At 45.3% G+C, this 23,686-nt stretch overlaps 2 protein-coding genes across 9 annotated transcripts in view; both read left to right on the forward strand.

The window, feature by feature from the left end:
• The first annotated feature begins 755 nt into the window (after positions 1-755).
• QARS1 (glutaminyl-tRNA synthetase 1) lies at positions 756-7,778 on the forward strand. Of its 4 annotated transcripts, none has more exons than XM_072786280.1 (24): positions 756-961; positions 1,119-1,266; positions 1,641-1,834; positions 1,906-1,981; positions 2,426-2,490; positions 3,066-3,119; positions 3,246-3,306; positions 3,649-3,751; positions 3,817-3,922; positions 4,096-4,182; positions 4,597-4,696; positions 4,808-4,886; positions 4,968-5,076; positions 5,175-5,305; positions 5,392-5,484; positions 5,597-5,734; positions 5,823-5,910; positions 6,000-6,143; positions 6,246-6,350; positions 6,536-6,628; positions 6,747-6,874; positions 6,968-7,034; positions 7,111-7,236; positions 7,635-7,778. In XM_072786280.1, exons 1-24 carry the CDS (start codon positions 845-847, stop codon positions 7,683-7,685), a joined length of 2,463 nt encoding a protein of 820 aa, XP_072642381.1. In that variant the 5' UTR covers positions 756-844; the 3' UTR covers positions 7,686-7,778. The 4 variants fall into 4 exon arrangements, with proteins under 4 accessions (XP_072642381.1, XP_072642378.1, XP_072642379.1 ...); XM_072786277.1 differs by having other exon boundaries at positions 762-961; positions 3,649-3,720; positions 3,837-3,922; XM_072786278.1 differs by having other exon boundaries at positions 762-961; positions 1,641-1,750.
• Positions 7,779-8,987: 1,209 nt separating this feature from the next.
• The window catches only part of QRICH1 (glutamine rich 1), a 49,881-nt gene continuing 35,182 nt past the window's right edge, over positions 8,988-23,686 (forward strand). The window contains exons 1-3 of one of the 5 annotated variants that reach the window (XM_072786283.1): positions 8,988-9,156; positions 10,614-10,673; positions 19,843-20,172. In XM_072786283.1, the coding sequence (XP_072642384.1) occupies positions 19,864-20,172 (309 nt within the window). In that variant the 5' untranslated portion in view covers positions 8,988-9,156; positions 10,614-10,673; positions 19,843-19,863. Of the gene's footprint in view, positions 9,157-9,527; positions 9,885-10,613; positions 10,674-10,828; positions 10,852-19,842; positions 20,173-23,686 lie in introns of those variants that run through there. The other 4 variants (XM_072786282.1, XM_072786281.1, XM_072786284.1 and 1 more) reach the window with 4 other exon arrangements.

Genomic DNA, 23,686 nt, shown 5'->3' on the forward strand with positions numbered 1-23,686 from the left:
AGGGTAAGTGTGTCAGATTTTAAACCACATCATAACCGAGCATCTCGGAGGTCCTTCCTGGCCCAAACCCCTCTGTCTCCTGGTCAGGTGTGTCTAGGTGGGCGCCTAAAAGTACTGGACTTATGGAGCCCCTCTATCTGCCATTAGGCACATTATGTGTGCTGGAGTCTTTACCGCATTTCCCCTGGAATCTTTTTTTTTTTTAATTTTTTTATTTATTTATGATAGTCACACAGAGAGAGAGAGAGAGGCAGAGACACAGGCAGAGGGAGAAGCAGGCTCCATGCGCCGGGAGCCCGATGTGGGATTCGATCCCGGGTCTCCAGGATCGCGCCCTGGGCCAAAGGCAGGCGCCAAACCGCTGCGCCACCCAGGGATCCCTTCCCCTGGAATCTTGAACGGATTTCCCGGAGCTCAGGGAGGGTTGGTTGGTTGGTTTTTCTCAACTGTTTCCATGACTACTCCAAAGCTGTGACGTCAGAACCGTAATAGGAACTCGCAGTTGCTCCCAATAACAGAACTGGCATGGCCCGAAGGTTTCCTGCTTCTGTGCTGAACACCTTCCCTCCGTCCGCGGCAAATACCCCCTGAGGTTCTGCCGCCCACTACCACTGCGCTTCTTCAAGAGATCGGAGGCACGAAGACGGAAGTGAAGCGCCCGGAAAGGCCGGAGTGGGCGGCCTCTGTTCTTTAATGGCGCCGACGAGCCCGGCTAGCCCGCCCCTTCCTTCCAGGAAGGCCACCATTGGCTTTCCTGGCGGTTTCGCTCTTCTATTGGTCAGTGGCCTACTACCAACGTGCAGATTGGCCCCAAAGTTTTCTTTCGGTTTCCGGTGTCCCAACAATGGCGGCTCTGGACTCCCTGTCACTCTTCACTGGCCTTGGCCTGAGCGAACATAAGGCCAGGGAGACGCTCAAGAACACGGCTCTGAGCGCGCAGCTGCGCGAGGCGGCAACCCAGGTGCGAGTCCCTCTGCCCTTGGTCCTGGCTGCGGACTGTGCTCCAGTGCGGCGCTAGGTCCCGATCCCGAGTCTGATCCCGATCCCAATCTACCAACTTTGTCTGACTCGCTTTTCTTACTGGGCGTGGGCTTCTCTCCTGACCCCTTGGACCTCAGGCACAGCAGACTCTGGGCTCCACCATTGACAAAGCTACCGGGACCCTGCTGTATGGCTTGGCATCCCGACTAAGGGATCCCCGGCGTCTCTCTTTCCTTGTGAGCTACATAGCCAATAAGAAGATCCACACGGAGCTCCAGCTGAGTGGTAAGATCCCTGACTGCCCTGCCACTTCCACCTCCAACTCCTCTCTTCAGCCAAGACCTCTATCTGCCCTTTCTGCCAAGTCCCCCAGTGTCTCTCCATATGCTCCTACTGCACTCCTCTCTAAACCCAGGTCCTGGCAATGAAGGGTGGAGAGGCCTCCTCTGGTGAGACTGGGGAACTGTGTAGGTCTGAGGGAGAGCCTCTCTCGGAACAGGATTCTTTCCTATTGTCTCAAGGCTTCTCTAGGATGGTGTAAGGCTCAACCTCTGAGGAGGCCAGTCAACCTCTCAGGAGGCCAAACTGTGACAGGGGTTTCATGGGGTTAGGGCCTTGTCTTGGAGCTGAGATTCCACTCGTTGATTCTCCTTTCTTAGCTGCCCTTGAATATGTGCGAAGTCATCCCCTGGACCCCATCAACACCGAGGACTTTGAGCAGGAATGTGGAGTGGGTGTCATGGTGACCCCAGAGCAGATTGAGGAGGCTGTGAGTCTTTTCTTAGACATCGGGTACCTCTTTACTACTGACCCTGGAAAGGAGTGGCTCAGCTTCTCCACCCAGGAAGACAGGGTGAGTGTGTGGGTCCCTAGAGCATTTCTGAAGGACAATTGTTCTGAACCACATGGTTTGGCTTTCTGCAGGTGGAGGCTGCCATAAATCGCCACCGTCCCCAGCTCCTGGAGGAGCGTTATCGTTTCAACATGGGACTGCTGATGGGTGAGGAGGGCCTGGGGGCAGAGGTCTATGTTGTTCTCCCTCCCTGGTCATGCCTTTTAGGGGAGGGCATAAGTGAGAGAGAGAGGAGAAGGAGCAATAGAAGCATTAAAAAAAAAAAAAAAGATTTATTTATTTGTTCATTCATTCATTCATTCATTCATTCATGAGAGATACAGAAGAGAGGCAGAGACATAGAAAGACGGAGAAGCAGGGTCCTCACTGGGAGCTCAATGAGGGACTTGATTCCCCAACCTGGGATCATACCCTGAGCCCAAGGAAGACGCTCAACCGCTCAGCCACCCAGGTGTCAGAATAGGAGCATTTTTAAAGTGGTCTCGCTAGGCCCAGGCTCTGGTTCTTGAGGTCAGCCAGGACTTTTTCTCGGGAAAGAGTAGGAAGTATCCTTCTTGGCTCTTCTGCAGCTCCTTGTGCCCATGTTTCTAGGAGAGGCTCGAGCTGTGCTCAAGTGGGCAGATGGCAAAATGATCAAGCACGAAGTGGACATGCAGGTAGGTAACTTCTTGAAGTAAAGCAGGCAAAAATTCTGCCATGCACAGTGCCTAGAGTCCACTGAGGGATAAATGGGGGCAGGAGGGGAAGACACCCTGTCCATATTTTGACAAGGGAGAACAGAGCCTAGTATGGAGGGCAGCACCTTGGTGAGTAGTAAAAGGCTGGAGCCTCTGGATTATGCCTGTTTTCGGGTGAGTTGCTTTCTTCTTAACCTCAGTTTCCTCATCTTGTAAATAGAGACGATATGGCCTTCATCTCAGATGATGGCATAGAATCACAAAAGGCTGATGACTGAGGTAGTTTGTTATCTTGATGCTAAGCCCACAGTACTTTTCTGTAAGTGGCAGTTTTTGTTACCTGTTTTCTTATCAGCTTTTGGACTCTCAGAGGGGAAAGAGACTTTGAGGCCAGTAGAACCATGTGAGGAGCAGAAGTGGGATGGGCTAGGTAGGTTCTTCAAGGCAGTGTTGGTAGACAAGCCAGGAAGCCCTTAGGTGGGTAGGGGGCATCAATCAGGCGTTCCTTGAAACAGAACACTCCTGTCTCAGCCCTGACTCTGGTTTCTGCTCAGGTTCTTCACCTTCTGGGTCCCAAGACTGAGACTGATCTGGAGAAGAAACCCAAGGTGGGGCTCAGTATGGTACTGTATCCCTGGGGATGAAGTGTGGTGGGGTGAGACTTCAGACTGGGGAAGGGAATATCTGACCCCAGTGATCGCAGGACCCTGACCCAACTTTTGGGCTTCTCTCAGGTATCAAAAGCTCGGCCAGAAGAAAAAGACCAGAGGACAGCAAAGGTCCTGATGGAGAATGGTGAGAGGCTTGAGGTCCCTGCCACATTCAGCTTCCTGACTTCTGGGCTTTTCACCTGATGGGTTTTTATAGCCCAGTCTCCTCAGGCCGTTAGCTTACTCATCACCCTGCCTTCTGCCAAACTGCAATTCTTGGTGTTTCCTTTGTTCCCATTACCTAGAGACTAGCATGAGGAAACTGAGGAGTCTGGCTCAGTATCTCTTGTCTCGGAAGTTAGGGAAAGAGGGACCTGCTTGGCTCTCTTCTGGTTGTGGAATATAGGTAGTACCAAGAGGTACCTCCCTGAGCTGGATGGGATAGGTGTATTCAGAGGATAAGTTTTCCTTGTTCTGTTCTTCATAGGTGAGGCTGCAGACCAGACCCTGTCTCTGATTGAGCAGCTTCGAGGGGAAGCACTTAAGTTCCACAAGCCTGGTGAGCTGGCAGATCAAAACCCCGGGGGAGGGTAAGATCTTGATAGCAACTCTTACAGCCAGGGTAGGGAGCCTTGGGCTGCAGCCTAGTCCTCAGGCTTATTCTGGCCCTGGCAGGTGAGAACTACAAGACCCCAGGCTATGTGACCACTCCACATACCATGGATCTACTGAAGCAGCACCTGGAGATCACTGGAGGACAGGTGTGTGGAAGTACTGTCAGGCAAGTTAGTGCTGTCAACACGGCAGGGGGCCTGGGCTGCCTTCATACTTCTCCATCTATCCTATCACTGTGGCCTCCCTGCAAAGGAGCATCTATTCCTTTAGGGGAGTCAGTTCTGGCTTAATTCCCCTGTTCCCATTTCCTTTATCTCAGGTACGTACTCGGTTCCCGCCAGAACCCAATGGAATCCTGCACATAGGACATGCCAAAGCCATCAATTTCAACTTCGGCTATGCCAAGGTGAGTGTGTAGGGATGTGACAATCAGGGTGATGCCTTGTTACTCCCAAGACTGGATACCAAAAAGGTGTCCCTGCCTTTCCTGCTGCTCCTATGATGTGCCCAGATCAGACACATGCCCAGAGGCCAGGAGGGGAATCACATATGTGATATGAGGCTAGGAATTCATTTGGCTCATTGGGATAAAGCTCTAGGTAGTGAGTTCAACTCTGGTGAAATGCCCAGTGCAACCCCTCAGGCTTAGAAAGAGGATGTTTGAAGTTGGTGTAAAGGCATTTAGATATAGAAAGATGAGTGAAATTTCTAAAGGCATTTTCAATTCTGACATGGGAGAGCTCTGAGAATGTCTGAGTTCGGTGAGTTGGACTCTGGGAGCTGATGATGTGAGAGCTCACAGATTCTGTGACTCTCCTAGGCCAACAATGGGATCTGTTTTCTGCGCTTTGATGACACCAATCCTGAGAAAGAGGAAGCAAAGTTCTTCACTGCCATCTGTGACATGGTGACCTGGCTGGGTATGGGCTGGGCAAGGCCTGGGAAGAAAGACCTGGGTCAGTGGGCCTCTTGGGCTATGGCTTGCATTGGGTGTTGCTAACTGGTACTCATATTGTCTTTTTCTGCCCCAGGTTACACTCCTTACAAGGTTACATATGCCTCTGACTATTTTGACCAGCTGTATGCCTGGGCTGTGGAGCTCATCCATAGGTGAGGCCAGGGCCATCCTGTAGAGCCAGGTAGGCTGCCCAGGACATAGCCATCCTGGGTACTCACACTTCTTCCACTTAGGGGCCAGGCCTATGTGTGCCACCAGCGAGGAGAGGAACTCAAGGGGCATAACTCATTGCCCTCACCCTGGAGAGACCGTCCAATAGAGGAGTCACTGCTGCTCTTTGAGGTGGGGTTCTGGAGGGGTATTTGGATCTGGGTGGGCCAGAGTGCTAAGGAGGAGATGCCCCTGTGCTGAGAGGCAGCCTGAGCCCTTGCTCCTGTCAGGCAATGCGCAAGGGCAAGTTTGCGGAGGGTGAGGCCACACTGCGGATGAAGCTGGTGATGGAGGATGGCAAGATGGACCCTGTGGCCTATCGAGTCAAGTATACACCACACCATCGCACAGGGGACACCTGGTGGGTGTGAGCATGGGGTGGGGCTGTGGAGTTGTAGAGTGGGATGGTGGGTCTGGATGGTGGGGCCCATTGCCTATGCCCTGCAGGTGCATCTATCCCACCTATGACTACACACACTGCCTCTGTGACTCCATCGAGCACATCACCCACTCACTCTGCACCAAGGAATTCCAGGCCCGGTGAGGGAGCTGGGCCCACGGGGTGGGTAGGGCCAGTGGGATTCCAGTAGCCCTTCCTGTGGTGTCTCTCTGGTCTGAGGTGACCAGACCTGACTCTACCCTCCTACCCCAGACGCTCTTCCTACTTCTGGCTGTGCAATGCATTGGATGTCTATTGCCCTGTTCAGTGGGAGTATGGTCGTCTCAACCTTCACTATGCTGTTGTGTCTAAGAGGAAGATTCTCCAGCTTGTGGCAGCTGGTGCTGTGCGGTAGGTGTGATTGTTTGCCTCGCTGAAGGTTGGAAGTAACTAGTGGTGTATACTGCCAAAGGCTTTCTCACCACCTTCTTGCCTACAGGGACTGGGACGACCCACGGCTCTTCACACTCACAGCCTTACGACGGCGGGGCTTTCCGCCTGAGGCCATCAACAACTTCTGTGCTCGGGTATAGCCCAGTGGGCTGGGTGAGCAGGTGAGGGCTGAGCAAAGCAGTGTGTGGTTTTGGCTGTGAGTGATGCTGATCTTTCATGATAGGTGGGTGTGACAGTGGCACAGACCACAATGGAACCCCATCTGCTAGAAGCCTGTGTGCGTGATGTGCTGAATGACACAGCCCCACGGGCCATGGCTGTGCTGGAGCCATTACAGGTCATCATCACCAACTTTCCTTCTACCAAGGTAGGTGTGCCTCCACGTGTGATATGTTGTGGGGGTGTACTTAGGTCTGGGTATGGGGATCCCAGTGCCTAGTGTAACTCAGACACCTATCTCCTGCTATAGTCCTTAGACATCCAGGTTCCCAACTTCCCAGCTGATGAGACCAAGGGCTTCCATCAGATTCCCTTTGGATCCATGATCTTCATTGAAAGGACTGACTTTAAAGAGGTAAGTGGGGGTGTGAAGGGTCCTATTTGATGCTGAGCCCAGTCCTGAGATCTCATCTCTTCTGTCAGTCCACCTACTTCCTACTTCAGATGAACCAGCGCCTGCCAGACATGGGGGTGGGGGAGAAGCCTCTTGTACCTGTTTGGCCCATGCAGTCTTGTGTCCACACCACTTCCTACCTCTAGGAGCCAGAGCCAGGCTATAAGCGCCTGGCGTGGGGCCAGCCTGTGGGCCTGAGGCATACAGGCTACGTCATCGAGCTGCAGCATGTTGTCAAGGTGAGAGCAGGCTGTAGCCTTCCTCCTTCAATGCCTGCTGCGGGGAAGATCTGGGTGCATGCAGCCTGCAGTCCTAGTAGTGGTCCCTAGGTCTAATTGTAGGCCCCTTGACTTCCAGGGCCCCAGTGGCTGTGTAGAGAGCCTGGAGGTGACCTGTAGACGAGCAGATGCTGCAGAAAAGCCCAAGGCCTTTATTCACTGGGTGTCACAGCCTCTGACTTGTGAGATTCGCCTTTATGAGCGACTGTGAGTGAACAGAGCTGGGGTATAGGGAGATACAAGATGGGCATTGCCTGCTATGGCTACTTAGCTAGAGTCTGATCTTCCTTCTGGCTGCAGATTTCAGCACAAGAACCCTGAGGATCCTGCTGAGGTGCCTGGTGGATTCTTAAGTGACCTGAACCCAGTAGGCTCATTAGGGTGTAAGGTGGAGGGTGGTGGGTCTCCCTGGATGGATGCCCACCTGAATTCCTTGCCCACAGGCATCGCTACAAGTGGTGGAGGCAGCGTTAGTGGACTGCTCTGTGGCCCTGGCAAAGCCCTTTGACAAGTTCCAGTTTGAGCGGCTTGGCTACTTCTCCTTGGATCCAGACAGCTGCCAGGGACAGGTGCTTGAATTTACCTGTCTGACCTTTGCACAACAGTGACAGTGGTGGCTGCCATTTACTGTGCTAACTGCTCTGCCAACATTCCATTATTTAATCCTTACCACCTGAGATGGGGTTCATATTTTACTGATGAGGAAACAGGTTCAGAGATCCATGCACAAAATTTTGGACCCTGCTTTTCTTACTCAAGGTATAGGGGTCAGGCATAGTCGTTGTTATAATCTCTATAAAGTAGAGGTCCAGAGCCATCTAGTCCCCTACCCAAAGTCAGAAAGTTATTGAGAACCCGAGTGTCCTAACTATCAGCTCCTCTGGAATGGGGTGAGGGTAGGGTCTGGTGAGGTCTGGTCCTCATAGCCTGGTTCTGGCTTGATAATTCTTCCCCCTCTGCCATCCAGCTTGTCTTCAACCGGACTGTCACTCTTAAGGAGGACCCAGGAAAGGTGTGAGCTGTAAGGAAGCCCCATGGACCTACCTCATGCTTCTGGAGGCTAGGGATACCCTAGACTCCGTGTCAATAAAAAACAGCTAAATCTCCTGGAGTCCGTGTGTTCTCTGTTTGCACTTCCAGCCCTTGAGGACCTTAGAGACTTGCTGGGGGTAGGGAGTAGGTGCACTGCACACAGAGCAGTACTGACAGCTTTGAAACCATTGATGCACTTCTTAGTACTCAAGCGCAGGGACCTGGGCCTGATTCAAAATCCTCTATACCTGGTCTGAGGGACTAGCAATCTCTGGGTGCTTTTCCACTGTTAGGAACCTTTTGCTACAAGGATCTGGAGGGTTTGTGTCTGCCTGCGTGCCTAGGCAGGTGAAAACACACATGGTTTCAGTCCAGTCATTCAGCAAATAATCATTAATTGCTTACTACATGCCAGGCACAATGAGAAGAGGAAGACTTGTGCAGTGGCCTTCTCAGTTGACCATCTAGTTGGGGAGACAGAGGGTGACCAGGCACTGTGCAAAAGAGGTCTCCCTGGAGCCTGTGCAAGGCTGGAGGAAGTTCCTGACCAAGCCTGTGCCTCAGACTACTCTCAGGCGGTGATTCCTTAGGGAACCCATAAGGGCCAAAGAGATGTTTGCCAACGCAGGAGGAACAAGTGCAAAGACCCTAAGGCCCTTTTAAGAAAGCCTATAGCAGACTGGTTGCCCTCTGGGACAGTGTGGGCTACCACTGAGGTCCAAGTGTCCCTGCAGCTTTAACACCCTCCACATTTTCCCTGTATACAAACACCAGGCTACCAGAGGCCCGCTTTAAGGTGGACTGGGTCCTGGAAAGCTGGATTAGGACGACAGCAGATTGAGGAGGGGGTTCCCAAACGTTAAAGACTCCTGCAAGAGAGTGATTCTAAGCTTCCCAGGTGAGACGATGATACGGGGGCGCAGGGCCTAGGTCAAGGGCTGTGGGGGCTACCTTAAGCAAGAGACGGGGCCCCGCCCCACGTGGGGCTGCGCGACTAAAGGAGGCCCAAGCACGCTGCAGAAGGTGGGTCCAGAGAGCAAGCTTGGATCCCCAACCCGCCCAGGCTCCAACTCCCGGCAGATCTCCAGCCGTGGCCCCGCCCAGCATGGAGGGGCGTTCGAGGGCGGGGCGCTCCGTCCTACACTCCTGGCTTTTCTCGCTGTTTCTGCAGCCCGAGGCCCAGCCTCTTGCCTCGGTAGAAGCGTTCCCTTTAAGTTTGGCCAGGAGGCAGCCTCAACTCTCGCGGGATCCGACGCTTCGGTTATCGCGAGAGGGGCATTCGGCACCCATTGGCTGTGAGGGTTGAATGTAAGATGGCGCCCAGGGAGCTGTGAGGGGAAAATCCTGTCGGTCTTGGAGCGGCGACGGCGGAACCGGGGCCCCAAGCGGTGCGGCGGGGCCGGCGGGTAGAGCGGCGGCGGCGGCGGCGGCGACGACGACGACGACGACGTCGCCGGGTGAGGGCTGCAGTGGGGGCAGGGATGTGGCGAACCTGCGGGCCTGAGACAGCGGGCCCACCCCACACAACGGCGGGCGGGGGCGGGCGGGCGGGCCGCTGCCACTGGGCCCAGGAGACCTCGGGGCGGCTCCGGAACGGAGAATGCCCCTGGGCTCGCGCGCTCCCGCCCCTTGTGGGGTGGGGAGAGGCCGGTCGGGGACTAGGGTGGGCGCGGCGCGCGAACGCGCACTGGTGCTCGCGCGCGGCCTGGCCTGTTTATACACGGGCGCGCGCGCGCTGTGCGGCCCTCTTGGTGCGCGTGTCCGCCGACGTGCGCGTTCCCGGTTCGGATATCTCCGCTCTTGGAGCTGCGGCCCTTGGGCAAGAGCGGCTTTCTGTGGCGCGCGCCCGCCCGCGACCCCTGGCTTCGGGACGCGCGCCCTGCTGTTGGGTGGTGGCGGCGCCGCCGCCGCGAGGACGCGCAGGACACCTCTGCTGCGTGGAGCGGCGGCGAGCTGGCGGGCAGCTCGCAGTGTGAGGAAGGTTGTGGGTTGGGCCCTTCCTGCTCTGGTGACGTCCCCGGACCGCTGCGGCCTAGGCCTGGGGAGAAACCAACCGGCTTTGCCGTCTGACTTGAGGCTCCGCTTCTCTGCGAGGCGGGCGAGATTGCTCGTTCTTCTCGAAGAATGCAGTGACCTGAGGCCAGTGTGTGGGGACGGTGCTGCCCTGTTTCTGAAACTGAGCCCTGTAGGTCTTTGAGGGCAGCGAGCCCACTCGAATGTCCTCACCTTCCTTGTTCTGGTGCTTTGTGCTGGAGAGGGAAGGTTAATCCTGGAAGGCTCTTCAGCAGTACCTGTTTTCTTGTCATTGGGAAGTAATTCTTCCATAAGCGCAATTCCCACACGTCACCTCTGTGCGCTCCGGAAGGGGATCCTTTTCTGTGGTCGTGAAACTACCCGAGCTTTAAAATTCCACTTCACATCTTTAAATGCAGCCTTTTCTTCTGTGTGGGTGGGAGGGGCTTACGTGTACTCTGTTAGACTAAGGAAGGCCCGCTGTCGTTCAGCCAGAAAGTTGCCCAGAACAAAATTAAGTAACCTGAGAAATCTGTGTTTTTGCCATCTTTTATAATTATAAAATTTCCCAACAGAAATTTTAAAAATCTGTTCATGTATCACTGCAGAAGTCACTTTTGATGTAGAATTTCAATCCTTTTCAGGTTTTTTGTTGTTCTGGTGCTAGGGGAGTTCTAGGTTTGTCCTAGAGAAATATGCACTTTTGTCTAAGACAAGACGTCTGACTGTTGTACAGTCTTGCTTAATTGAGTTGAAGGAAAAAGAAGCTGAGAGGAGGTTAAATTAGCAACTAAATTTAATGATGGGGGTCGTTCTTTTAAAATATTATATTTTAAGAACGAAGTTAAAATTTAAAAAGAGGCTGAGGATGGAAAGGACTTCTTTGTTCTATCTTCTTCAGAATGTTACAAGTCTTAAGAACTCAGGACAAGCAGCAGAAATACATGCAACATGGTGACTGGTGAGTTAAAATCATTCATATGCTGAAATATGTGTGCAGTCTTTTTCCTAGTAATACTGAAACATTACAAATCCTGCCAATCATCCTGGGTGCTGACAAACTACTAAGTGCTGGGAAATTGAAGATGTGCATCTTTGAATCCAGCCAGTTTGCTGCTTGAACAATTTTATCTTGAAATGTAAGTCAGTGCAACTTTCAGGTTTTAGCAGGAGGAACCCACCAGCTTTTCTAAGGACCTTAAATGGTTCAAAGAGAAGCAGTAAAGTTTGAGATACACTTAAAATTTTTAATACACCTTTTAGGCCTGCTTGTTCTGGGATATCTTTTTTTTTTTTTTTTAATTATTAAGTTTGAGATCTGCCTTTCAAATTTTTTGTAGATAATGTTTTTTTTTTTTTAAGCTCATTAACTTAGATTTACCTATTAGAAGATGTCCTACTTCCAGCCCTCTGTGATGAATGATTCGTGTACCTTTTCGTGAACCTTTGCTTTTCACATCCCCTTTCTAGTTTATGTTGTTGGTATTTCACACAAAAGATCATATAGGGGTTCAGGTTTCTTACAACTTTGAATTGCTCCCAAAGGTAACCAAAATAAGTCAGGGGCTTGTTAGTTGTAGCTGTCTTCCATTATGACAGGTTCAGAATTAGGGATCTCTTCTTTAAGCTTGCATGCTGTCTTTCGATTTAATCAGTTGTGGTTTGTCCTCTATGTGCCATGCTTCTTGTCTACTTTTTAAATGGCCACCCTTCATCTGTAATGGTCTTTTATTTTATTTCTCAGCCTCAGAATGAGGTGTTACATGAACACCTGTTCTATTACTTTGTACTTGGTTGCACTGCATTTTATTCCAGATGTTTTAAGTTCTCTCCAGGCTAAATGCTTCATTTGTCACACTGGATTGTGATTTCTGATTGTGGCTGCATGAAGAAATGATAGATTAACCTCTTGCTTTGCTGAAAAGGGGAAGAGAATGAACCTTTGGTGTCACATTTGAGGCTAGAGCAAAATGGTAGAGCTGGTGGGCTGTGTCAGAAAGCTTTTTTTTTTTTTTTTAAACCTATCTGTGAATTCAGGTGATCTTTATAAAATTTAATGAAAAATTATAAATTGAACCACACTGCCACCTCTTCAAGTAGAACAATGGCAGCATCCCAGCACCCTTCATAGGTCCCTTCCTGGTCATAGTTTCTCAACTACTAGTGCTAATTACCATTCTGATTTCTGTGACAATCATGTTCCTTTTACTTTTGTCACCCTTGTATCCCTCAACAACATAGTTTTGTTTGCTTTTGAGTTTTATGTAAATAGAATTGTTCTGTATTTTATGTTTTCCTCCTTTAGGCATTGCTAAATTCACCCACGTAATGTGTTATCATAGTTCATTCATTCCAGTTTCCTTATAGTATTCAGTTATATGTTTATACTATAATTTACTTTTGCCTTCTACTATTGATAGACACCTGGATTCCTTCCACTTTGTGACTATTACTAACAATGCCACTGTGAACATTTTTATAGGAGTATCTTTCTATATGTGTGTGTCATACACACCTAGGGATAGAATTGTTGGGTTATAAGGAATGAATAATGTCAGCTTTACTGGTTAATGCAAATGGTTGTGCCAATTTATAGTTCATCAATCTTTGGCAGGAATGTGAATTTAAGTTCCTGATTGAAAGTGTGTTGCCCTAAAACAGAAACCATGGCAAAAATGCCCTAAATCAGGAACTCCTCTGGTAAAGGCATGGGGCAGATGAATGGTCCGATGGGGTAATACCGGTCACAAACCCTGTATTGGTTTAGTATCTTTAAGAATAGACATGTATCCCAATTTGGTTTTTTTTGAAATGACTATGTTAATTAGGACAGATGTAACTGTAACTCCTTAAAGTAGAAATTGATTTATTTTTTAATGGAATGTATCCTTCAAACCAGACTTACAAAGCTATGAGCAGCCATTGGTAGAGTAGATGTGAACCATGAGAAGGGCCCAAGAACATGACTGGGTAAACCGGAGGAGGCAGGGGTCTGAGGCAGCTCAGAGTTTTCTTCTCTTAGTTCATCCTCATATTCAAGACCCAATTTGTGGAGCTGCATTGGGAGTGGGAAGAGGTATCAAAAATTTGGGGACACCCAAGATAAGATGATTCTGGTGAGTACTTAAGTCTTGTCTTAGTACCTAAATAGAAAAAAGAAAGAAATTGACAAAGAGACCTATAAAAATGTAATAGATTGTTGCTTTGGAATAACTTTTTCCATCATACCCGCTTGTGTTCTAATGATAACATGATAAAAGTAAGGGCATCTGGGTGGCTCAGTTTGTTCAATGTCTGCCTTCGGCTCAGGTTAGGATCCCAGAACTTGAGCCCTGCTTTGGGCTTCCTGCTCAGTGGGGAATCTGCATCTCCCTCTCCCATTCCCACTCCTGCTCCCCCTGCTTGTGTGCATCCTTGTGCCATCTCTTTCTCTCTCTGTTAAATAAATAAAATCTTTAAAAAAATTTTTTTAAGTAATAAAAGTAATGATAACTGTCATACACTCAGGGCCTAAATCTAGTCAGACACTCTGCTAAGCTCCAGTAGAAGGTACAGGGGAAATACTAGTGATTAATGGGTGAATGAATACAAGTGAAAATTTCCAGGTCTGTTGGTGTGGGGTAGGTCTGTTTATTGTTTTGCAAAGCAACTATGCTTAAAAGTATTCAGAAGCAAATGCTTGTTTACAGACTTCCCTACCCCCAAAAGCCCCAAAGCGTTTTTCCTCTTTCCTTTTTGACCCCAGAAATTGGGAGTACTCTACTGTCCCTCCAGCTTCATGTTTTTCTGATGTAGAAAACATGAAGTATTTTCTGAAGTATTTTAATCAGTTTATTTACTGTTCCTCACCAAATCTTTGACTTGAAGCAAGTTAAGAATCTTGCTTCTTTGGGGGGTTGGAGAGAGTTTATCCATTTCTTCATTACCAGTGTTCACCCTTCTGTTTCTTATGAGCAGTATTTTGAAGGAGTTAACAGTCTTCATTATTATGCAAGCTGTGGTGCTTCATAATTTTATTTTTTAAAGATTTGTTTATTGGGGATCCCTGGGTGGCTCAGCGGTTTAGCACCTGCCTTTGGCCGGCCCCGGGCGTGATCCTGGAGTCCCGGGATTGAGTCCCACATCAGGCTCCCTGCAGGGAGCCTGCTTCTCCCTCTGCCTGTGTCTCTGCCTCCCTCTCTCTCTCTCATGAATAAATAAAATCTTAAAAAAAAATTATTCATAAGAGGCAGAGAGAGGGAGGCAGAGACACAGGCAGAGGGAGAAGCAGACTCTATGGAAGGGAGCCCGATGTGGGGGACTCATTTCGGATCCTAGGATCACGCCCTGAGCCAGAGGCAGATGCTCAACTGCTGAGCCACCGAGGTGTCCCATGGAGTTTCAGATTTTGAGGGAAAAATCATGTTATGATCAGCCAGAACTGTTTGTGTCTGTTATTTTTATTGTATAATCACTGTGTAAAAATGATTAATGTTAATTATCTTTTTGATTTAATACAAATTGTGGAGAATACAAATTAAACAAGAAGAAATTTGAGTTCTCTGTGATTCTACTGCCAAGGCATAACTAGAGTTATTTTGTGTCTCTTTTCCCATTAGGTGTATAAACAATACTGGGATGTATAAATAAAACTGTATTGCTTCCCTTCTCATACGTAATTTAAATAAACTTTGTGTTGAGGGGACAAGAAATCTTTCAGATACTTTTTTTTTTTTTTAAGCTACTGTATTATAGAAAAATCTGTAGACTGACACAGTAAATGCTTAGGGGCAGACTTTCTTCATATGAATTTGGTATATGATAACAGTGGCATTTCGAGTCTGGGCAAAGGAATTTCAATAATTCAATAAACAATACAGGGACAAGTTGTTTGCTTTTGGAAAAAATAAAATTAGACTTTTACCTCACGTTATGCAAAATAAATTTTAAATTGATCAAAGCATTATATTAGAAAATCACATTATAAATTTAAAAATTATAAGTGATTAATGACCTGACCTTATGGTAGGGAAGGCTTTTTCTGAGCATAAAAACAAAAGAAGAAACTGTCATCACCACTATTGAGAATTTAATTTTTCTCAGTGTTTTTTTTTTTTTTTTCTCACTGACTAGTCTAAAATATTGAAATATATTTCTGAAGCTTTCCCTCTACTCTCCACCCCCTTCTAAGCACCACTTTTGTGTCAGATCAAATGCTGACTTAGTGTACTTTCATTATTGGGATGTGTCAGTCTGTTGGATACTGCCAAGTGAGCAGGTTAAAAGGACAAGAAATGAAGCCATGTGTTTTTCAGTCTGTATAAATGGGCAGATTGGAATGTTCTTTTAAATTGGCCTTTTCAGTTAAACGTTTAAGTTCTCTAGGGGGCGCCTGGCTGGCTCAGTTAGTAGGGCATGCAACTCTTGATCTCTGAGTTGTTGAGTTTGAGCCTCACATTGGGTATAGAGATTACTTAAAATCTAAAAAAACAAAACAAAACAAAAACAGTTTTTGTAAGTTCTCCATTAATCCATTATTGGTTAAAATTTTTGGCTTCCTCTGATTCATTGGTTCTCAAATGATTCTGTGGACTTGTACAGAGTCAGTGAAGAACCTCCTAGAGGCTTAGTGAAAGTAAAAAGCAATGAGAATTGGGAAGCAATGGCTTCTGCCTGAAGCTCCACTGGCTCTAAGTTTGGAGCACCACAGAGGGTTGTTTTTTTTTTTTTTTTTTTTTTCCCCCACAGAGGGTTTTTATACTTTGTAGTCTAAACTGTTTAAAATACAAAAGGTGGTTTTATCGTATAATATTTCAGGTATTTTCACAAGGATACAGAAGAATAGAATGAGTACCTATTTATGAGCCTTTAGCAACATTTACTGAGTTTTATAGAATTTTTCCTAGTTCAAGCTGTTGGTGGTTTTTTTTTTAATGAAATCTTAAAAGAATGAACTTTGAGACCTTATAGCAGATATATTTCTAAACTTCAATTTCATTCTTTCTTTTTTTAAATTAAATTAAATTCTTCTTCGCATAGAATCCACACCCAGTGTGGGGCCCAAAGCAAGGCTCCGACTCATGACCCTGAGTTCCTGGCCTGAGCTGAGATCAAGAGTCAGACACTTAAGTGACTGAGCCACCCAGGTGCCCCTTATTACATCCTTTTTGAGAGCTGAATATCCATGCATCTTATTTGTCCTTTTTGGAATAAGTTTATATTTGGACTAGAGTTTCTTATAGTGATTTATTTTAAGATACTATTCTAGAAAAACAGATAGGATTTGCTAATATCCCAAGTTTAATTTGGTATGAAATGCTTTTTTCTAAAACTAAATGATTGATTAATTAGAAGCTATACTCCTGGGGCGTCTGGGTGGCTCAGCCAGTTAAGCATCTGCCTTTGCCTCAGGTTGTGGTCCCCAAGGTCCTGGTATCAAGCCCCATATCCGGCTCCCTGCTTATCCGGGAGCCTGCTTCTCCCTCCCCCTCTGTGTGTTGCACGCGCTCTTTCAAATAAATAAAATCTTTTTAAAAAAAAGAAGAAGAAACTCTACTCCCTTTGCTAAATGCTTATCAAAAATGGAGGACACGGGAATTTAATTTCCTTCCCTTACGTAGTGGGAAGTCTAGAGATATTTGAACATTAATAAGTCTACAAATAGAGATTTAAAGCTATGAAAGTTTGGGCAGCTTGGGTGGCTCTGTGGTTTAGCGCTGCCTTCAGCCCAGGGCCTGATCCTGGAGACCTGGGATGGAGTCCCACGTTGGGCTCCCTGCATGGAGCCTGCTTCTCCCTCTACCTGTGTCTCTGCCTCTCTTTCTCTCTCTGTGTGTCTCTCATGAATAAATAAATAAAATCTTTAAAAATTTTTAAAAAATAAAGCTATGAAAGTGGTCATGGCAAAAATAACAATGTGATTGGCAGGGGTTGGTGAGAGGAGGAGGATGTTTAAATGACCTAAACTTACCTTTCCTGAAGGACAGGTCAGTATTTAAAATTGGTAGATCAAGAAAGCATACTTACCTGGTTTTTGTGGTGGTGTTGTTTTTAATGTTTCTGTACTATTTGAATATTTCTTCTTAGAAAATGGATGTTACTTTTACTGCCCCCCCCCCCCCAAAAAAAAACCCAAAGAAACCCAGAAAACCTGGTATAATTCTACTCTGAATACTGAAGAATATTTGTTAGGAGGAGAAGTTGGTGCTTTTTTCCTTTATATTTAATATCAGGCTTCAGATGAGGTTTAAGCCTCCTGATTACCAAAACTTGAAAGAATGAAGGGAAATAAGTCATAGGAAGATTCAGGGCTTGCCTTTACCAAACAATGTTTGTTTGAAGGTTTTCCGATTCTATAAGCTTAATTTGCAATTTTTTTTTTTGTATCTGTGTGTGTTTGTACTTATTTTCTCCCACATTTGAGACAAAAAAAGGTTTTGCTGCATCGTTCTCTATACTTTTTAAAAAATTGCTGTGACACAGTAGCTATGATTCCAGTACAGTCTCAGACTTCAAGCAGTCTCTCGGAATTTTGTGAGAATACAACTAATTGTTGAAGAAAATAAATCTGGGGAAATGTACATTTTAGTTGACCACTGTTGTTTTTTTGTAATGGAGGTGGAAAACGGAAATATGTAGCAGCATGGTAGAGAACCAGTTAATTGCTGTTCATATATCTCTCTTTGTTCCTTTTTGAGTAGAAGGGTAGGTGTGATTAAGTATTTAGAGTCACAAGTTGTGAATTTTGTAATGTTGTTGGATCTGTTTTATGAGAGCTCCCTTCTTCAGAAGGAAATTCCAGTCATGATGCTCTTATCAGAGGGGAGATTGACACATTCATGTCAGTGTGGTGAGTGACTGTGGGTCACCTACACTGGAATGTCCTTCTCTGAATAGGTAACAAAAGGATAAGGTGCTTGACATTGGTTGTGGTCTTTCTCATTTGTGCCATGGACATCATTGAGAGCTTAATTTCAGAGTCTTATAGCAGACCTCCTAATATTCAGCTCTGAGAGAAGATATCTGGAAAGCCCTTGCAGCAGAGAGAAGGGAGAACTGAGTAAGGGAGATGGTCAGAAGAGAAGTGAGAAAGGGACGAACGAGTTAAATTTCAGATTAGAGGTTGTCAGCAAAGGCTTTAACCTTGCACTCACCTGACCTGCACTTGCTGTTCTCTGTACTTTATTGTGCTTGGGGTTTCCTGAGAAGTAGGGGCTCTCTTGAGAGTAGTGGCCTGGGATTTGATTTTAGATAGTATAAGGTGTATGTGTTGTTCTTCATGAAGAAATATATTTACAATATACTATATGCATCATTGTAAGAGATTTACTGTTGAGTCTATTCTGTTTGAAAGTACCCAAGTATAATTTGCATACTATATTTACAGTGACCCACAGAAATGTTACCAGTGTTAGTAACTTAATAGCAATAAGGATCATATGTTTCTTTGGTCTCAACACTTGTCCTGGATATATAGGTTCTTTTGCCAAGATATATACTAACCACTTAGCAAGAAAAAGGGTAACTGCTATGGTTATAATTTATAGATGTTACAGGGACAAAGAGCCATAATCCTTTTTTTTTTTTTTAAGATTTTATTTATTCATGAGAGAGAGAGAGAGAGAAAGGCAGAGATACAGGCAGAGATACAGGCAGAGGGAGAAGCAGGCTCTATGCAGGGAGCCGATGCCGGACTCAATCCTGGGATTCTGGAATCACGCCCTGGGCTGAAGGCAGACACTCAACTGCTGAGCCACCCAGGTGCCCCTGAGCCATAATTCTTATTTACATTCAGTTAGAAATGCAGCATAGATACACATACATGTATGTGCCTACCACATGTGTCAGCCATTCAGAGATAATCGGGACACAGTCTTGTCTGCCAGGATTTTAAAGTCAGGTGGAAGAGTGGAGATGATTAGTCATATCTCTTTTATCTGAACATAAGGTAAAACATCTGGGCAGTGAAAGAGTGGCATTTCTTGATGCCCTTCTAGCCTTTCCTTGATGGCTCAAGGAAACCACTTTTCCATTTATGGTTGACAAAGTCCTTTTTGGCAAAAAGGTTACCTTGGTTTGTGTGACTCTCATATCCTGCTGCTGCTTTTGTTCTGGAGATGGTTCTGATCCAGAGAGGAGGGAATGGTATGAAAGCAGCAGTGGCTGGACATTCAGCAGTCTATAGGTAGATTGCACAGTTGTCTCTCAGGTAATTGAGAATTACTATCTACCCCTGCAGATTCATTCTTAGGGGAAATACTCTAATGAAAAATTTGCACAATTTATTTTGAATTTTAGTAGTGACCTAGTTATTTAAAGCACTATTCAGCTTCCTCCAACTAATTTTAATATTAGTAGTTACATAGTGCTATCTTTGTCAGGTATTTTTTAAAGTACTTTACGTATGTTTAACTTTATGTCAATTATGCTTGATAAATACTGTTTTGTCCCCATTTTATACACAAGAAAACTAAGGTTAACTAACTTGTCCAGGGTTTCAGAGCTAAGGAGAGATCAAACTGGGATTTGAATCCAGGCGGGCTAGCTCTAAAATCCATGCTTTGATCAGGAAGCTGTGCTACAAAAAAATGTGAGCAGTATATGGTAAATGGATTATTGGTGTTTCTGTTGGGAGATGAAGTATAATATATATTCTCTTTTTCGAGGGTCTTGCTATACAGCTAGATGGCATATATGTTCTTCACTCTAGGACGTAGTTGGCAGCAGAAACTGAACACGCCAGAAGAATCCTTGCTCCTAGCTTCCTTGGTAGTCCTCTCTGTGATGGTCACAAAGTAGTTTTGCATGTGACTTGTATTGTCCAGTGCTTGGCTCCAAGAAGATGGCATTGGCCTAGTGCTGGGTGGAGAGTGTGTTTTCAGTCTGTTTAATCCAGTACTGTGACGCATGCCTTTGTTTTTTGTTTTCAGTGTGATAGTTTGATTTAAGAAATGTTAATAGAAACATTTTAAGACACTGTTAACTAAAAAAAAAAAAAAAAAAAAAGTATAGTAAGTAACTTTATTTTGGATTCTAGAGGTACACAGTTCTCCTGAATATACCACTCTAATGCAAGAATGATTGCTTTTTGCATTTCAAAATATGAAAACAATAGCATAATTTTGATTTCTGGTCATTTATTTTATTTCTAGGAACCCTAAGGACTCTGCAATATGAATAATTCTCTGGAGAACACCATTTCCTTTGAAGAGTACATCCGAGTGAAGGCTCGGTCTGTCCCGCAACACAGGATGAAGGAATTTCTGGACTCACTAGCCTCAAAGGGGCCAGAAGCCCTTCAGGAGTTCCAGCAGACAGCTACCACTACCATGGTGTACCAACAGGGTGGGAACTGCATATACACAGATAGCACCGAAGTGGCTGGTTCTTTGCTTGAACTTGCCTGTCCAGTCACCACCAGTGTTCAGCCACAAACCCAACAAGAACAGCAGATTCAGGTTCAACAGCCACAGCAGGTTCAGGTAAAAAGGAAATGTTGAGGCGCATCCTGTTTAATAGGTTTTATTTGCCATCAGGGTTTTGGTTAGTAGGAACATCACATCTTATATACAAATGTCCAAGGTTATTTTCACTAAGGGGAGTATTCTGTTTTATAAAAAAATTTTATTTAACACAAAGGCTTTCATACTACAGACTAAAAATGTTTGCAACCACCAGAAAATAAAAAGACTACAGATACTTGCCATTTGATTTGGAAAATTAAACAGTACAGGAATTAGAGGTCTTCTGGGACTGGATTTGGATGTGACACAACTGTGAAGGTCCCCTTTTATCTATATCACCCTGAACAGATCAAGAGCAAAGGAGGGGCTCATCTTAGCTCATTACTTAAAGCATGGCATTTGGAACTTATTTTAAGATATATATGATGCATTTTAGTGATCTTCATTTAGTTGTTTGGTTCCATGACTTAGGTCACTTGTAGATTTCTAGGTTTGCATTTACTATTTGTAATCCTCAGGAAATAATGCTAATTGATAATGAGCTTTCACAAAGAGGAGAAACTAATACATGGACTGGGAAGGTAAAAGTGCCTCATGTGAAACTAACAGTATGCTCCATTTACAAATACTGCTTTCTTGCTCCTTGCCCTCAATGCTTTCTCCACCAAGAGAATTGGAAAGGGTAGAACCTGACAGAGGGGCAAGAACTATGGAGAGGTATGTCAGGTGAGATAGAAAGACTGTGGCCTCTTTGCTCCTTAGGAATGCAGGTAGTTATATTGGAAGGACATGGCCTCGAATTGCATTCCTGGGTTTAAATCTGGCTTAACCTCCTATTTGCTGACATGATTTCAATCTTTTTAGCTCTAGATTTTTCATCTGTTGAATAGGGATAATAACTATTTAGTGAGACTGAGACAGATAATAGATAAAACATCTGGCACTTGGAGGAACACAGTCTTTGTTATTTCCATTCGTTGTAAGGAAGGAGGGGTACAGGAAAGGTAGATAAGAGAAGGCTGACCTTTTGGTTTGAGAAATTATTCTGCTGTTATACAGCTTGGACTTCGTTTTTTATAAGATTAAAATGGCTTAGGATCGGGGCATCTGACTGGATAAATCCTTAGACCATGTGACTCTTGATCTTGGTCGTGAGTTCAGACCCCATGTTGGGTATAGAGCTCACTTTAAAAAAAATAGGGAAAGGGGCGCCTGGGTGGCTCAGCGGTTGAGCGTCTGCCTTCAGCTCAGGGTGTGATCCCGGGGTACCGGGATGGAGTCTCCTATCAGGCTCCCTTGATGGAGTCTGCTTCTCCCTCTGCCTGTGTGTCTGCCTCTCTCTTTCCATGTGTCTCATGAATAAATAAATCTCTAAAAAAAACAAAAACAAACTAGGGAACCAAGTGGTTTGGGATTTGAGTCTAAAGTGTTGAGACTTTATTTTTAGGATGGCTGGTTGAGGTCACCTATTAACATCATATTCTTTCCCCAAAAGCCCTATAAATAAAAGAAGAAATGTGAACATAATAATAAATCCATGAAATAGGAGTACTGAGCGTAGAGCCTGTTTAAGATTCTCTTTCTCTCCCTCTGCCGCTCCCACCACTTGTGCTCCCTCTCTCTCACTTAAAACAAAAAAAAACCTCATAAGGCAAATATATTTTCATTAATAACTGGCTTAAGCCAGATGGGATTTAATTTTTCTAAAAGTTAGCTTTGTAGATTTAACTTAAATATTGATACTGATGTTACATGAAAATTGACATTGTTAATCTAAAGCTACCAAAATCATAAGCCAGACATAATTAATAAAAATGTGACTGAAGATACAACTTTTTTTGTTTGTTTGTTTGTTTATTTATGAGAGATGCAGAGAGAATCAGAGACATAGGCAGAGGGAGAAGCAGGCTCCCTGTAGGGAGCCTAATGCGGGACTCCGTTCCAGGACCTCCAGATCACGAGCTGAGCTAAAGGGCAGAAGCTCAACCACTGAACCACCCGGATTTCCTGAAGATACAACTTTATATAAGACTTTGAAGAACTTTTTTTTTTTTTTTTTTTCCCTGAGTAACATTAAAATCAAATATTGCCTTGTAGTTACAAAATTATTTTACAGGGGCACCTGGGTGGTTCAGTTGGTCAAGTATCCAACTCTTGATCTCAGCTCAGGTCTTGATCTCAGGGTTGTGAGTTCAAGCCCAGCTTGAAAGCCCAGCTCCATGCCCACTTAAAAAACACCCAAATTATACACACATGTTGATTTCTTGATCTCTTTTATAGGTCTACCTATACTGTTTAAAAGCATAATTTTTGAAATTAAAGATAGCACATAAAAAAGATAGCACATGAGGCATAGAGAGGTTGTCTTTTTTTTTTTTTTTTTTTAAGATTTTAATTACTCATGAGACACAGAGACAGAGAGAGGCAGAGACACAGGCAGAGGGAGAAGCAGCCTCCATGCAGGGAGCCCGATGTGGGACTCAATCCCTGGTCTCCAGGATCATGCCCTGGACTGAAGGTGGCGCTAAACTGCTGAGCCACCTGGGCTGCCCGAGAGGTGAAGCCTTGTACCAGTACCTGCTGTTTGTACCCAAGCTGTTATAACTGGAGTCTGTGCTTCTAAATAGTGTTTCTAATATGCCAAGAAGTCTTAGAAAGTAGAAAAAAATGATAGTAACAAAATGAACAGAGGGGTGGCGCTAATAACCTTATCAGAAGATGTTTCATGCTACTGGTGATTATGGAAGTATAAATTTTATTATTTTTATTTATTTATTTTTTAAAGATTTTATTTATTTATTCATGAGAGACACACACACAGAGAGAGAGAGAGAGAGAGACTCAGAGACACAGGCAGAGGGAGAAGCAGGCCCCATGCAGGGAGCCTGACGTGGGACTTGATCCTGGGTCTCCAGGATCACACCCCGGGCTGCAGGCGTCTCTAAACCACTGTGCCAAAAAAATAAAAATAATAAAAAAAATAAAATAAAATAAACCGCTGTGCCACTGGGGCTGCCCTGGAACTATAAATTTAAAAGTGAAATATATTTCATTTATTAGATAGGAAAACATTTATAAAGTTTTCACCCAGGACAGCAAGGGTATGGAGAGGATAAATTAGTGTAACTTCTTTAAAGTGATTTTGGCAATACTTGTGAGATGTGTAAATGTGCATACCTTTGGCCTTGCATTTGTGTTCGCAGATATATTTGTATACAAGGATATTCACTGCTGCACTGATTATAGAAGTAACTAGAAACAAGTCAATAAGGGAAATGGTAAATAATGATTCAATTTTAGTATACAGTCCTCTGTAGCCAGAAGAATGGGGTAGGTCTGTGCATATTGACAGGGTAGGATGTTTAACAGATTGTCAAGTGTCAAAACTAATTTAGTATTGCTGATTTTTTTTTAAGATTTTATTTATTTATTCATGATAGACATGGGGGCGGGGGGTAGAGACACAGAGGGAGAAGCAGGCTCCATGCCAGGAGCCTGTTGTGGGACTCGATCCCAGGACTCCAGGATCACA

The sequence above is a fragment of the Canis lupus genome, chromosome 19 (assembly GCF_048164855.1).
Source record: "Canis lupus baileyi chromosome 19, mCanLup2.hap1, whole genome shotgun sequence".
NCBI lineage: Eukaryota > Metazoa > Chordata > Mammalia > Carnivora > Canidae > Canis > Canis lupus.